The 15,837-nt window shown below is 42.7% G+C and overlaps 1 protein-coding gene across 5 annotated transcripts in view; it reads right to left on the bottom strand.

Annotated features, from left to right (window-relative positions):
- The window catches only part of SCUBE3 (signal peptide, CUB domain and EGF like domain containing 3), a 127,606-nt gene that overhangs the window by 10,285 nt on the left and 101,484 nt on the right, over positions 1 to 15,837 (bottom strand). For all 5 annotated transcript variants that reach the window (XM_056844024.1, XM_056844027.1, XM_056844026.1 and 2 more), the window contains 5 exons: positions 14,216 to 14,338; positions 10,722 to 10,838; positions 2,071 to 2,193; positions 809 to 925; positions 406 to 498 (listed from right to left, as the gene is read on the bottom strand). In XM_056844024.1, the coding sequence (XP_056700002.1) occupies positions 406 to 498; positions 809 to 925; positions 2,071 to 2,193; positions 10,722 to 10,838; positions 14,216 to 14,338 (573 nt within the window). The remainder of the gene's footprint in view (positions 1 to 405; positions 499 to 808; positions 926 to 2,070; positions 2,194 to 10,721; positions 10,839 to 14,215; positions 14,339 to 15,837) is intronic.

The raw sequence follows: 15,837 nt of genomic DNA, 5'->3' as shown, positions 1-15,837 counted from the left end.
TTTCTTCAAGGAGCTCAGGGCAGCGTATATCACCTCTTCCGTTTTATCCTCACAGCAACCCTGTGAGATAGGTTAGGCCAAGACCAAATTACTGTCTAAGATCACCACGTCATCTTCATAGCCGAACTTAAGTTGCTTTGGTCTTGGGTGCATTTGCATGTGCCACGTAAAGCACTGCATAGTCCCTTCTCCCACTTTTAGCGTGCATGTGTGGGGAAAAAGCAAGGCTGTTTTAAACATTCATACACTGCATTCCTAAATCCACTGATAGCCAGGCAGGAAGACTGACAGTTGTATTTCAACCTTACTGCACTTTACAATGCACCCATTATTTCAGTCCCAGTCCAACACTCTAAACTCTGCACCACACTGTGGCTTTGATCTAGGGAAGAAGGCCAAGCTTACCAACACATGGATAACTGCCATTACTGGACCTCTGTGGAGGTCCCTGTCGCAGGATTGGGGTCCCACAGCTCACTGTATAGCTGTTGTCAGACTCTGTAAAGAGCAAGAAGTCAGAGTCAGTGGAAGGCTAGTTCTAAATGATCCTACATGAATCTAGGCCTATATTTGGAAATCCATTAGCACATTATTTTCATTATTTTGTTTTAAAAGAATAAACCACACTCCAAATAATCCCAGTGCAAAGAAGTACATAAAATACGATAGCTGGTGCCAGAGAACAGACAGCCTATTCAAATTCCCTGGCCCCATAGCCTTGGGAGCAAAAGCAGTAGGGGCAAAGAATTAAATGGGTGGGAGCAGGGGCAGGAGAACACCTAGGAGGTGGCAGATCTTTCATACCCACCTGGCAGAAAGCGAGCCTTGGAGGCACAGGTGAGAGAGCAGCTGTCCTTCTTCCCATTCTTGTTGCAGGTAAGTGTGGCCCGTGGAGATACTGCACCAGCCAAACATATTACCAGCTCTGAAGAACAAGAATCAATCAACAGCAATATGCAGGTGAGGGTATTACTCATAGATGACCAGCCAAACTAGCCCTTTGCAGAACCACTCCTGATTCTCTGGTAGAAATTAATAAGCATTAGTACACTTCTGCTGTCTGCCATGGTGATAAACTCTGTGTCATTCTGGACCCTTTCACTTATTGCTGAACATACTAAGTCATACAGTTTAGGAATCTCAAAGGCTGGAGAGCACATGATCCAGAAACCTTGTTGATGCTAAGTGAGTTTGGTCAGTGCGTGGATGAGAGGCTTCCTTGTAGCTCTGTGTATGTCACCTTGAGTTCCATGTTAGAAGGAAAGCAGGATGTAAATAAAGTAAGTAAATGTGAAGAAGTATGGAGTATGTAAAGAAGTATGAATTGGTCACTGGGACTGCAAAGTGCAAAATTTTCTAAAGATACAGAATGGATAAATTTTCAAGCACTGATTTTGCAATACCTTCCTTCATTTAAAAAAAAAGGCACACTTCAAGTTTTTTTGGGGTATAAACTAAATGAACTAAAAATCTGAAAATGTGCAAAGGATTTCTACTAATGACTGGAGCCACACCACAATGACAATCTGAACAATGCGCAGATGGCCTGTTCTGTCTCTCACACCAATAAGACATACCAATGGAACAAAATGAAGGTGTGAAGAAAAGTTCTGCTTCACAGGAGGCCTCAAAGAACCTATTTGAGTCCAGTGCATTGAATCTCAACCTCTCGCATCAAACTTTAAATTATGAGGTCAATGCCATGTAATCCAAACAAATATTTGTGCAACTTTATGAGCTAATAGCAGCATCTGACCTACAATTAATTTGAAATATCTTTGAAAGTTAAAGGCTTGAACACAGTGGTTAAAAGGCAATGAGTTATGAACAGCATCCAAAGAGAGAAAGCAAGAACAGTATGTTTACAGTAAACACAATAAAGAGGCACAAATACACACACAGAGAGAGCGAGAGCAAACTAGCATTGTGAAGATGTTCTAATATGATTCACATCAAAATTCCATCTCTCCTTGTTCTCCAATCAGCAACTTCACGCATCCTGTCCTATAACGGCTGAAACTCCTCCTACCTCTAGGTGGCAGCAAGACCTCAGCCCTTTTCTGAACTCACCTATACAATCCTTTTTATTCCAGTGAAGTTTGCAGCCAGCAGGGCAGGTACATTCATAGCTGCCAGGGGTGTTTACACAGCCAAACTTGCAGCCTCCTCGGTTGATGCTACATTCATCAACATCTACAGGGAGGCAAAGAGATAACCAAGCAATTAAATAGGAAAAAATAGGAATATAGGAACGTTAAAAAAAACAAAAACCTAAGCAATTAGGGGGGGATGTTTTCAGGAAAGAAAGCTTCTATCTAGGAGAACCTAGATTCTTAGGTCTCATCTCTGATCTCCAAAGAGGGATGATCAAGTTGGTACTTGGAGCAAAGGGAATGAAGTATTTGAACCAAGAAGAAAGGAAAGGAACAATAAAAAATAGGGAAGAAAGTTCTGTGCCAACTCATGTTGTGATTGGAGAAAGTCAGCTGGCAGCACATGGTGCTGTACAGCATAAGCAAGAAAGTCAGGTCCCTGCCCTAACTTACATTTATTAAAACATTTATACTCCACCTTTCCCATCATCAAACAGTAGCTCAAGACAGTTACAAATGTGACCATAGCACAAAAATACAAAATACTGTAAATACAAACACTAAAAAGGCAGGAAAAAAAGAAGTCCATCTCCACTGGGCTTGTCGTCAAGTGCATAAGCATTATATCACTTCTAGGCCTCCACTGAACCCTGTACAGAACTGTCATTGAGGATCACTCCCTACAGCACTCTGGAAACCAATCAGATCCAGGAAGACCTTCCGAATAGTCTCCCACTCCTGTGGCAAGGGGGTGCTACGATCATGGTCTGACTAAATAATTCCATCAGTCCCCCTTACCAGACCACCACCTGTTCAGTCCAAAAAGGAAATACAGAGTATGGACACTTTCATATGTTGAGACAGATGTCAGCAGTAAAGGCTCGGTAAGGAGTACGGGGCAGCAATACAGGTAGTATTATGGCCCAATTGTGGGATCAGATAAAAACAGTTCCAGGAGGGGCTGCCTCCCCAGTCACTGGCTATTTCTGCATGGGTTATTTGCCCTGAGTTTGATGCTGTTGGGAAGCATCCCCTGCTTCCCCACATTCATGCACCTCCCAGGGTTTCCCTGGATTTTCTCCAATCTATCCCAAACCTGCTTTGCTGCAAAGTTTTGGGAAAGACTGTGGAAAAGCCTGGATGGCTGCCATGTTGGTGAGAAAGTTGGGTCTTCCCAGTCCTGGCCATACAGCAGCCATTTCCCCTTCCCCTGTCATAGTCATTCTCCCACCACACACACACTACTTTGGATTTTTAAATCAGCAATTGACTATTATTATAGAGTTACGCAGAGTAACAGCAGTTTGTGTATCAGCTGAAGCAGGAAAGCTGTAGGGAAACTCATCATGTGGAAGCCCCATTGCCATTGTGAAGTACCTGCAGCCACAGCAGCAACGGGGAAACCAGAAGGCCTGACCCAGTATGGAACATACCACTCTCTCAACAAAACCTGCTGGAGTTTGGCTAGCTCATGGAGGGCAGATATCCCAAGGAGGGAGGGAACAGGGAGACTTACTCTCCCTCTCTCACTAGCAATGTGCTACTTCTAACTCACAATTTGAGAATGGTTTTCCAAAAACTGAATTCTGCCTGGATGTTGCAATCGCACACCCTCCTCATCTGTTGGCAAAACAGCATTTCATGGGCTGAAAAAGTAATTCGAATAGGTTGAGACCACTAAATAGGGGGTGGGAGGTGACATTTTGAAGACCCTGCTGGCTTCCCTAGGCTGATTCCAGTAATAGGCATATGGTCAGGAAATGATGCCCTTCCCACTTAGTGTATGCTATGTCATCCCCATCTCTGCCAACAAATGAGAATAGGTAGCCCTGATGAGTAGTAAAAGAACAACAACCTTGCCAAACTGTCCCTTAGCAAGTCACTCCAGGGATCAAGAGCAGAGCACAAAATAAAACAGATTAAGTTTTATAACTAAAGTTCAGAAGAGAGCTGTGCCAGCCAGTCTTGCCCCCACCTTATGGCACGCAGACAGCCACATCCATGGAAATTAATGCTAAAAGTCTAGCATGAAGCAAAGAGAAAGAGAGGAAGTGTCAAAACAACCCATGAAGGCACAGCTTTGTTCTAAAGTGTCCACTTACAAAGGCTTCAGTCCTCCAGGCTTTGCCAATGCACACCCCCACACATGGGGCACATCAGGGTTACGGCTTCGCTCCCAACTCTGTGGGGTGGGCTCGGTGCTGACTTTTTATGGTATCACCAAGACATTTTTTCAGCTTGGCTCCATCCCATCTTGTTCTTTTTATGTAACCAGCTTTCAATCTTAAACTAGCTCTGACTTATTAAACCATCGTATGTCTTTGAGAAAGAGTGCCTGTTTCTGGAAGGCCTCTGAAGGAGGCAGATACTTCACAGGTGCAGCTTTACTGAATTGCATGGATGTGAAAAAAATTCTGTGCTTTCTGAATGACACCAACTTCAGAATTCTGGAGCACAAGCAATTTCCCCCAAATGGGCATGAAGGGAGACAGACAGCACCAAATGTTTCATGAGAACCTAAGAACTGACTTGACGGGTCACAGAAAAAAAGCCAACAGTGTAGCTTCTGTCTCCAACAGAGGACAGCCAAACATCCCCAGAAAGTTCTCAGGCTAGGCAGTATGGCAAAAGCTACCCTCTGTTGTAAGTGCCCAGTATCTGGCAATGAGCAAGTATATTACTCAGGAAACATGGAGACCCCATTGCTATAATCACTACTGGCTACTTATTTGACAATTAATGGAAGACAGATCTAAGCCTCTTTTAAAAAGTAACATAAATCAGTTGGTAGCTATCCTTATGCTAACTAATTCCTTAAGTTTGAGCCACCTTAAGTCCCTTAAGAGAAAAGGATGTTACATGTTATTTAAACAAATAAGTTAGAAATAATTACGCTTTGCATGAGGAAGTTGTGTCCCAAGATGAAGTAAAAGAAAAGTTGAACAACCATAGCTGGGCAACTTGTATAAACATCACTTATTTTTAAATATTTTCATGTGTATGTATCTATGGATATCATGTAAAAAGCCAACTCATAGATGCAACAGCTGTACTAAATGTGTCTTTAAAGGAACCCTTTTTTCTTTACAGCAATGGCATCTCGGCTAAACAGAAGATGTGCCAAAATCAATTGGAAATCCTCAATGTCCAAACAATGGTCTAGGCCTAGGGTAAGATCTTACTGATTGGTTGATTGATTTGGATTTTTGCCCTAGTTCCCGGCCATAGTCTTCTGTGACTGCCCACTAAGAAGGCTGCTGGACCAGACCAAGGGACTATACAGTTCTAGCATCTTGCTTCCAACAAAGCTAGCCAGAGGCCTTTGAGAAATCTAGAAGCCCAGCATGAAAGCAAAAGCTCTCCCCACCACACACACATATACATACTGGATGTCTCCAGTGTTAGGTATCCAGAGGTACACTGCCTCTGAACACAGAATTTCCACTTAGCTATCATGGCTAGTTGCCGTCAATGTCATCTACTATGACTTTGTCTAACCTTTGTAAAGGCCATCTAGGCTAGTGGCCATCACTACATTCTGAGGCAGCTTCCCCCCGTTCTGGTTTTCACGTATTCCTTTACTACACATGCTAACTGCCCCCCTAACCACAACCACTTCCACACTGCTCCTTCCTCCCCAAACCAAAGACAACCAATTCAGAACAAAGTGTGCAAACTTAATGTTTATGTCAAAGTCAGCAATGGGTCTTATACTCTTGCTTATAAACTGACATTCCCCAAATAATTTCTGTTGATTTTTTCTTCCAGAGCATCAAGTCCAATCACTGGGAGAAGACACAAGGGACTTAGGTTTAGACTGATGACTTAGATCATCACTAAAAAACAACTAAATGGTTTGATGTGGTACATTATAAGATTCCTTTGCTGCTTTCAGTATGAATCAGTGAATCTCACAAAAGTACTTAAGGACCGTTATGTCATAAAACTCTAAGACCATAAAGCAACTGTATGACGCAAGGCAAATAGTCTTCCAGTGAAGCCCTGCTCTGGCAGGTATGATTAATTTTATATTACATATACAAACTTGCTGTGGTCTGTCTGAGCCTCCTCTTTTCTCTACTTTCTTTCTGACTGCTATGAAGTCACAGCATGTTCCTGAACATTCTAAATGGCAAGACAGAAAGGCGAAGGGAAACCCCTCACAGTCGGGAGAGCAATCAGGGCACTTGGGGCTTGTGAGGCAGAGTGGCTGAGGGGTGGGATTAAGAAAGGAAATGGAGAAAGCCTCATACAAGACCTAGCTGCTATGTGCTGCATTGAAATGGGGAAGATTTGGGGAGGGGGTACATGCAGCCAAGAAGGCAAGAGAGAAGGCTCACACAGCCTTGGTACAGGAGGGGATCTCTGTGGAAAGGTGAAGACAGCTAAAAGTCACACATCAGTTCAAAACAGCCAGCCAAGTCTTTGGCTGGAGCTCACCGTGAGTTCTTAATGGCTTCTTTGAGTTGTGGTAAAACTGTATGTAGTGAATACCAAGGTCTTTCAACCTATTCCCATAAGCTTAGCAGTCTTTCACTGCCTTTGTTGCTTTCCTCTAAACCATTTTCAGTTTGATCATATCTTTTTTTTAAAAAAAAAATACGCTCACACAAACTAAATATATTACTACCACTGAGGCCTGACCAATGCCTGGGCAAGTCAAGCAGAACTGCTGATTTGTGTCACACAGAATATTTTTGCAGATACAAATTTCAAAATGATGCCTGATGTCCTCAACTTTCACTTTTCAGCAATCTGATCACTCCTTGATTATTCGTGATTCACTACGCCTTGAAAACCCTCTGGGGTCACCATAAGTCAGCTATGACTTGACAGCTCTCTCTCTCTATTTATCCTTTCCTCCTTTTCTGCAATATTGCCAGTTGTCTGCCACTTCCCATTGTTGTACATTTCTTTGTTTGATTTATGTAATCAACAGCTAGTGTAAATAATGGATAAAGAACCTCCAAGCCCCAGTTCAAATATCCACCAAGCAACGAATTCACCAGTTGGCCTAAGGAAACTACTAACTTCACATCCATCCAACTTTGATACTATCCACTTTGTGCAGAGAGAGGCCTATTATCTAAAGGGCACCCTAGGCTTTGCTTTACAAGCACAGAAGCCTCGAGGGTGCACTATGGAGTCAACGCTGTCACTGACCCACTCAGCCAGGTGGGTCACAAGGACCTGATTAGGGTTGCCAACCTCCAGGTGGTAGCTGGAGATCTCCTGCTATTACAACTGACCTCCAGTCGATAAAGATCAATTCACCTGGAGAAAATGGCTGCTTTGGCAATTGGACTCTATGGCATGGAAGTCCCTCCCCAAGCCCTGCCCTCCTCAGGCTCCACCCCAAAAACCTCCCACGGGTGGCGAAGAGGAACCTGGCAACCCTAGGCCTGATCCTGATTGGGTCCACAGCATGGCCCTCTTGTCCCCCCGCCCACATTTTCAAGGGCAGAAACAGCTTGACCTTGAAAAAGCTGGGGGGGGGGGAAGAGTGCTGCGCTGTGGGCCTAATCAGGATCAGGCCCTTGTGGCATTTTAAAACGTCTTTACAATTGTGGTGGCGGCCTTGTGGCAGCCATTAGGCTGCCGTCATGTTTAGTTTGGCTCTCAGCCTCAGTTCTCACAAAATGAGATTAGGAGTATTAAAGTATTTTCTTACATCTATAGGCCCTGCCTTTTCTAGAAATATTTTCCATAACAATTCCCATGGTTAGTAATAACCATAAGAATCTTCTGCACATATGCATCCTGATTATGTTGCTTAAAAATCTTCCCTTTACAAGCCGTCTGTTCAATAAAATGACATTGTAAAAGTGGACATTTGGTCAAAATTAACAAAGCAAGGTGAATAAACAAAATTATACAAAACATCACATCTCCAGTGACTAATCTTGCTTTTACAAGGGATGATTCACTTGTTGCGCTCTCATTGCCACTCATCCCCCCTCCCCACAGGAGTAGATATATCACTACAGTGTAATGATGCTATATATATTTTTGCCATCAAGTCACATCTGACTTATGCCGACCCCAATGGGGGGGGGGTTTCAAGGCAAGAAATGTTCAGAGGTGGTTTGCCATTGCCTGCCTCCGTTGGTATTCCTTGGAGATCTCCCTTCTAAATACTTGCCAGGGTTGACCCTGCTTAGCTTCTGAGATGTGACGAAATCAGGCTAGCCTGGGCCAGGTCAGGGCTATACCAATAAACAAAAGCCAGCAAAAAAAGCCTGCTGGTGGGGAAGGGGAATAGCAAGCGTGAGGCGAAATAGTGCCCGATGTAGGTGGGGAAGTGAAGAAATCTACACCTTCCCATCCAGATAATGTCCAAACATACTCTGAGTACAATCTTTCTGGAAAGACTGCATCAAAGCAAGTTTGGGAATAATTGCATGGAGGAAGAGGAAAACCCAGAAGGTGGATCACTGTACAGCAATGTCATGCAGAAATACCCCTCCCTAGGGTTGCCAGGTCCCTCTTCGCCACCAGCGGGAGGTTTTTGGTGTGGAGCCTGAGGAGGGTGGGGTTTGGGGATGGGAGGGACTTCAATGCCATAGAGTCCAATTGCCAAAGTGGCCATTTTCTCCAGGTGATCTGATCTCTATCGGCTGGAGATCATTCTTAATAGCAGGAGATCTTCAGCTAGTACCTGGAGGTTGGCAACCCTCCCCCTCCCCAATGCTGCAGGGTTTTTTTTTGGGGGGGGGGTTTGGTAGTGCAGAGCTAAAGGCCACTGTGGAAGCAACCTCAAACAATCTGTATTCAGAATTCTCTCTTTATATTTTGAGTACAGTTTCCACACGTGATCCGCAAACAGTATTATCATGATCACCGCCGAACATAATTGGTTGCAAAAACAGCTTTGTCTGAAAAGTGTAGAGGGGATCTGTTCTAGCATCAGCAAAACTTTAACATGCTTTGAATAGGTATCAAAAATGACTAGCATCTAGTTTAAACAATACTTATAAACCTGTGTGTTGGCACAAATTGGCACATGGACAATGTGCTGCTTCTGATTTGTGATTACATTTAATCTCACTGAAATACATGAATCTGTACCCATTTGAAAGGGCACTCAGAGCACTGGGTGCATTTATGCTTACAATGTTCAGGTGCTCGACACTTTGCCTGTCTGTTGTCTGCATATTTGTGTATATATAATTGCTGCAGTCTGTTTATGCTTCTGTCTTAATCCATGTAATCTAAGGCATTGTGCGAGACATAACTCTTCCTTAAATTTACCATGGCAAGCCACACCATTGTAGCAACACGCTCCAACAAACCCCTCTACGCCTCCCATTTGCCTTTCCATTTTTTCCTGCTGACACAACCCCAACCCTCTCCACCTCCCCCCACCAATGAGCTACTGCAAAACTTTCTTACGTTCCTTTCCTCCCACCCCAAACTATGTGCCAAAAGCTCACTGTGGGGATTTCCCCATTCCACCCCACTGGACAAGTCACAAATCGCTCTTGTTTCCCTGTTTATGGCTGCTGAGACAAATGTCTGGCCCTGCTACCCGCTGCATAGAGCAGCAGGAATCTTTTACGAAACGTCATTCATTAAATGTTCCCTCAGAAAAGCACAGAGCTGGATCAGAAAACAGAGACCAAAAAAATCTTCCTTCATAGCCAGTATTCTGAAATACTGGAACTGGATTTAGGAATTCTGCATTCAAATCTTCCTGTGGTTTACTAACTGCTGTGGACAAGTCACTCAGTCTCAGATTACATTTCTGTAAAATAAGAATAATTGTGACTAGATTTTTTTTCTGGACTATAGTAAATAGTACGTATTACATATTTGTATATAAACGATAGCTATTGTATGCCTCAAGCAAGGGAATGGGTTTGATAATGCTCAAGTGGTATGTGCTACAAGGGTTAGGCGTACAAGATATAAGTAACTATGCATTTAGAAACTTGTGCCTATCAAGAAGCAGCTTTCTAAATCCTAGCAGTGATAAAATTCAGCAGAAAGACTTTCGTTCTGTCTTGGAAAATAAAAATTACTTAACCTACCAAAAGCACAATCTTTTTCTTTCTTCCATTCAGGTCAGGGTCGTACTGATATCCTCTGCACTGAGGGCTTTGTCTAGCTGTTTCGGCACTTGAAAAGTCACACCGGGGGGTGGGGGCACAAGTTCACCTGGTCCTGTTGCGCTGCAGGCCCTTGTGGCATTTTTAAACAGCCAAATACTTCTCTAAAATGGCATCTAGCCTGGCCTGAAAATATGGGCTACTGACAGCATTATGGGGTAAATCCTGCTTTGAGCTCAGCAAAGAAAGCACTGGCTAAGCAGACTTCCTCAAAGCCTCTGCTCTGTACCTGAAACCGACAGTGCAATCCTAAACAGAGTTACACTCTTCTAAGACTATTGAAGGCAATGGGCTTAGAAGAGGATAACTGTGCTAGGGCTGTCTCTGCAGATGCCATCTCCTCCATGGACCTCAGCAAATCTGAACTGGTCTCTTGGAGGTATGAGAGCTTCAAGGCACCAACTTGGAACAGGAGGAGGACAAATGGGAAAGGTAGCAGGGTGAAGATTACGGAAAGAGGCAGCACAGGGGTTATAGAGGCAGCCCGGATCCCAGTTCCCCCCAACAGCCACACTGGTACCTCCACAGTGGGTGAGCCCGTACAGCGTGTAGCCTTTATGACACAGGCACTGGAAGCTCCCTGGTGTGTTTATGCAGATGTGGTCACAGGTTCTGTCAAAGGAGCATTCATCAATATCTGGGAACAGGAAAAGAGAGCATGAAACACATTCCAGAAAGTATGCAGCAGCACCTCCCTGAGGCCTGGATTACTTTCTTCAAGAGACAGAAATTCTGCAACTGTACCAACTGTCAAGGGGCACAGGAAGAAAATGGCCCTATCTATTGCCATGCGAATAGAAACAAAACAAAATATCAAGCCGACATCCCTCCCCCACTCCCACACCTAAGAATTACAATCAAGGACAAATAACATCATTTAATGCATATTCATTACCCTTTAACCATTGTGTCATGCTCAAAATCAGGATGTTTTTCCATAAGCAATACATGCTTACAAGAGAAATACAGATTTTAATTTGAGTTAGTGGTTATGACTGTAGAACTGGGAAGGGGGAGGAATATTGGCAATTATTCCTGATTTATCAATACATTATATAAGAGTGTGATCTTGAGTAAGTGGGCCAAGACTGGCATTCACTTGCTACCTTCTAATGACTCTTCATCAAGCAAAACAAAATGCTGAAGTTGGCACAAGAAGTCATAAAGGCAGGAGAAAAGAAAGGCTGAGAATAGGGAAAGTATCTGGAAATTTCCCAATGCCACAGATCCAGTGAGCTGCTCATAAATAGTTCCTCCTCCCCAGCAGAAGACGTGCCATCCTAGCAGAGTCTTTGCTAAGGGAGTCTTTGCCTAGCCACCTACTTTTCTCTACAGGGGATTTCACTGTATCTGCAAGGCATGGTCAAGGGGGCACAGCCAGCTGATTGGCTCTCTGTTTATGTCAGTGGTTTCATTAAGTTAATTGACACAATCTCATTAAAAAAAACCATGAAGGCAGAACCTGGATGGAGATGAAAGAGGTCATAGTCTAAGCATACGGCAATGCTCTCCCTGCCTCAGCTCTCAACACACGCCTGGATTCCCTAGGGCCAGGCCTTATGCATTTAGAATAAAACACCTACGCTAGATCACATGTTAGCTGAAGCCTGCCCCAGCCAGCAGGGACAAGAGAAATTCCAGCTGCTGATTCAGAGAAGGAAGAACCTGATGTGAAACACAGCTGCACACTTGAGCAGGTTGCCTCTTCAGGTCTGGATTGTGATCTGGTGTCAGTCAACAGCACACTGTATGGAGGTTGCTGTCCAGTGTGTTGTGTGGCTCCAAGGTATCAGTAGAGGAAGAAAAAGGCTATTCCCTTGTTTCTACTAGGCATGTTGAGGGAAGGCGAAGCAATGACAGATGGCTGTAGCAAAAGATGGATTACATTCTGATTTTTTTTCAAGCAATTAGTACAAAAACTTCCTTTTCTATCAGGACTTACTGGATTTGCTTTAGCACAGATACTGCTCTCTTTTAATTGTGTTAGTTCTGGGGTGATACCCACTGAGAGTTCCGAATGCACAACTATTCATCCTCCCCCAATGTACTTTATAACTTCAATCTAAACCAGTCTGAATTAAAAAGTCTACAACTGAACTTATCAAATATGTTACTAGATTTCATGCTTTCCACTCCAGTTCTAAAAAAAGAAGAAGAAGAAGAAGAAGAAGAAAAGAATGTCTAGGAACAGGTTGTTCCGAATTTGAAGGTAGGTTTTTAGTAGGGGTTTTTGTTTTGTAAGAATGAGCTTTATTTCTAGTTTATGCTCTGCAATTTCTGCATAAGCACATTGTCACAGATATGGCAGGAATATACGGGAACAGTTACTGGTGTTGACCAAAAACGTCATGGAGGATGTTCCACAAGCCAGAAACAGAGCTGGCCTAATCTTTCAGCTAAACATGCCAAACAGGGTAGTGACTCAGAACAGAATAGCCTTGGAGAGGGGTAAGAAGCAACTCAATAACATGGCCTTTTGTAGATTTGAAGCAGTCTAACTCAAATACGAAAAGTATCTAAGAATGGCAAGCATGGCCTGACTTTGCAGAAATGAAGATGCAGTACAAAGATGGGGTTTACTGGCTGAGAGCCAACAGTATGAGATACTTGTAATCACTACTTTTAAATATAGTTTGTTATAATAAAAAGTAGCAAGTTTAAACTAACAGTTTTTAGATATTTTAAGAAGATATTCAAGAATAGATAACTTTGTATGATGTTTGAGGGTATAGGACAATTAGTTAACCAAGAATATAAGACAATTAGTTAACCGAGACAATTAGTTAACCAAGACAATTAGTTAACCAAGAATGGGAGTTTGAGTGATTGCGATGCGGCACTTCTGGGTGTAAATGCATCGCAAGCGGCCATTTACCACTCAAACTCCCAGTTTGAGTGGTAAAAGGCCCCTTGCGATACGTTTACACCCGGAAGTGCAGCATCGCAAGAGGAGTTTTACCACTCTAACTGGGAGTTTGAGTGGTAAACGGCCCCTTGCGATGCGGTGCTTCCGGTTGTAAACCAGAAGTGACGTGGCACAATGGGAAGGCACATGTGCACATGTTGCCCACCAACTCTCAGGTGGTCGGCGGTCAGCCAGGTGGATTGGCGGGCGTTTGGAGGGGGGGCGGGGACTGATGCCACACAAGGTTTTTTTTTTGCGGGCATCATGTTGCCAGTGCGATTGTTGCTCAATTCACGCTTGCAACAGAGATTCAACATGGCACAGGGCAATCCTGTTTTTCATTCTTGTTAGCTGTGGTTTCCCTTTCACACCAGATGCAGATTGCAACCCCCTCCCTCCACTGTGATACCATTGACATAATTCTCCTGCCACCTTTTAAAAAAATGGTACACATATAGTGCTGCTCAAGAATAGGACAATAGTATACTTTAAAAATTGCATAGTACTGATCCAGAATAATTCAATACTGTGAATCCTCTGGTAATGCTAATCACTGGAAGACAATGGGTGTCCCACTGCAGTCATCTTAATTGAAAAGAGTAATTGGCAACCTACTACTTTGGGGAAGGGGAGACAGCACTTCAGACATTTTCCAAATGCTAATCTAGAGAGCAGAGAAACACACCTGCCACTTATTTTGTTGTTACAACACTGGCCTGATCCCCCCCCCCATTTCAATTTTGTTGGTTTGAGCAACAACACCAAGGCTGTTCCATGTGAAAGTGCAGAGAAAGAGGGTGAAGGGGTGTTCCCTTTCATTTAAAGACAAGGCATACCTTGTCCAGATGCATGAAAAAGAGTATTCTAACAACCCAGTGCTGGGAAATATAATTTTTCTTTCCTGATTTAAAAAAAATTGTGTTGTTAGTGGAATAAACAGTAGAGTTGTTAGGGGAAATTATATGTGCAGGAATGAAGGATGATATTGCGTGGCAAAAAAAGGTGCTTGACTATAGTTGCTGAAATGGTGGAAAACCTTTGTGCCTCAGCCTTCACACTAAGGGAATCCTTGCATCAGTCTCTTGTGCCAACACCCAAAATGATATTACCTTGACAGGTCCTTTCATTGATCAACAGCTTATATCCCTTTTTACAACTGCACTCAAAACTTCCCACTGTGTTCCTGCAGATGTGATCACAGCCACCATTATTCAGCCGGCATTCATCAATATCTATGACAGGGAGGAAAAACAAAGGGGAAAACATGTTAAACTAAAATAATTAGTTAGCTAAAGAAATGTAATAGCTGAACAAGTGACCAGACATTCACCAACATATAATTCAATGAAGAAGAAATGGAATACGTTCAGTTCCCAATAATACCCTGATCTCCACTAGGGACCCATAATTCCCATGCCTTCATCTGAATAACAAGGGTAATAACAGGCACATTTTCAGACATTTTGACATATTAGTAGACACATTTTTATAGTACCTTATATTAATTTTATATCCCCAAGAGCAACAAATACTTGAACAGAATATTTGATTAGGGGGGAAATATCAAGTGTGGTTTACATGCTATATTCAAAGAAATCCAATGCTTTATGTGGAGACTATTTTATTGGAATAATATTTGTAAAAATTTGAAGATAACATAGCATGCACTTCCCTTTCATTGTTTAATTTAAGGGGGGGAACTTAAGGCACTGAAAACTGTTGACACAAGAACAGTGCTATCTTAAGCATAGTTGTACTCATCCAAGTCCATTGAAGCCAGTGGCCTAAGAAAGGTCTAACACTGTTTAAGCTGGCTATGTAATTTTAGCAAACCCAAAGAAGAACGCATGATATGCCATGGACATGGTTACATACTCATCTGTTTCAACAGAATTGAACTCTTGTCCATGAAGATCCCTTGGGCAACTCACCATTTGCATTATTTTGTTAGTTCCCCAGCAGACTGGTTCTAATATTCCTTCTACCATGTGAGAGGAAATACACAAATAAAAAAACCTAACTTTGGTTTCGATTCAACCTACACAGCCAGTGAAGTGCATAACCTGACTCTTTATTTGTATCATTTTATGTATTGATGGTTTTATCGCCCCATCCCTGGTTTGCAAATGTATGTACTTTCTTACACAATTCCTAGGGATAATTACCTAAAAAAAAAAATCACACTTTTGAAACTGCCACACTTGCCCAATACTGCATTGTCAATAGCATCCATTCATTGTTACTAATTTTATGAAAGAAGAAATGGAAAATTTTCAATGGGAAAGAAAGCAACGGACAATTTTCTATGGAAATTTTTTCTGCCCCCCATCTTTGCATGTAACTTGCAAAATGAAAGGGAATGAATTAGTGGCTGCAATTTTTTTTGGTGTCCTTACACAGAATGCACAAGTTAAAGGGTTCTCATCCAAATGTGCATAAAATCCATGTACTTATTTGGAGAATTGCCTTTCTCTGGCAACAGTTCACAATATGTTCTGCTAAGGAAAGATAATACAGAAAACCTAGGTATACACACAGATCTCTTGTACATGAACTTCCGCAAAAGCAGGCATGTCCCACTTTCATGCAGAAATTGGGTGAATATAGATGTGCTCTACTGGTATGTTATCTACTACTTGGTTGCGTGGTCAAGACTGGACATGGTGGGCCACACACTTCAAACCACCGTGTCCCCTTCATTAGGCCTCATCAACTGAAAGTCATCCATTAC

This window comes from Euleptes europaea, chromosome 2 (genome assembly GCF_029931775.1).
Source record: "Euleptes europaea isolate rEulEur1 chromosome 2, rEulEur1.hap1, whole genome shotgun sequence".
NCBI classification, from domain to species: domain Eukaryota; kingdom Metazoa; phylum Chordata; class Lepidosauria; order Squamata; family Sphaerodactylidae; genus Euleptes; species Euleptes europaea.
Note: the sequence above shows the minus strand (reverse complement) of the source record. Positions and strands in the feature narration are given on the sequence as shown.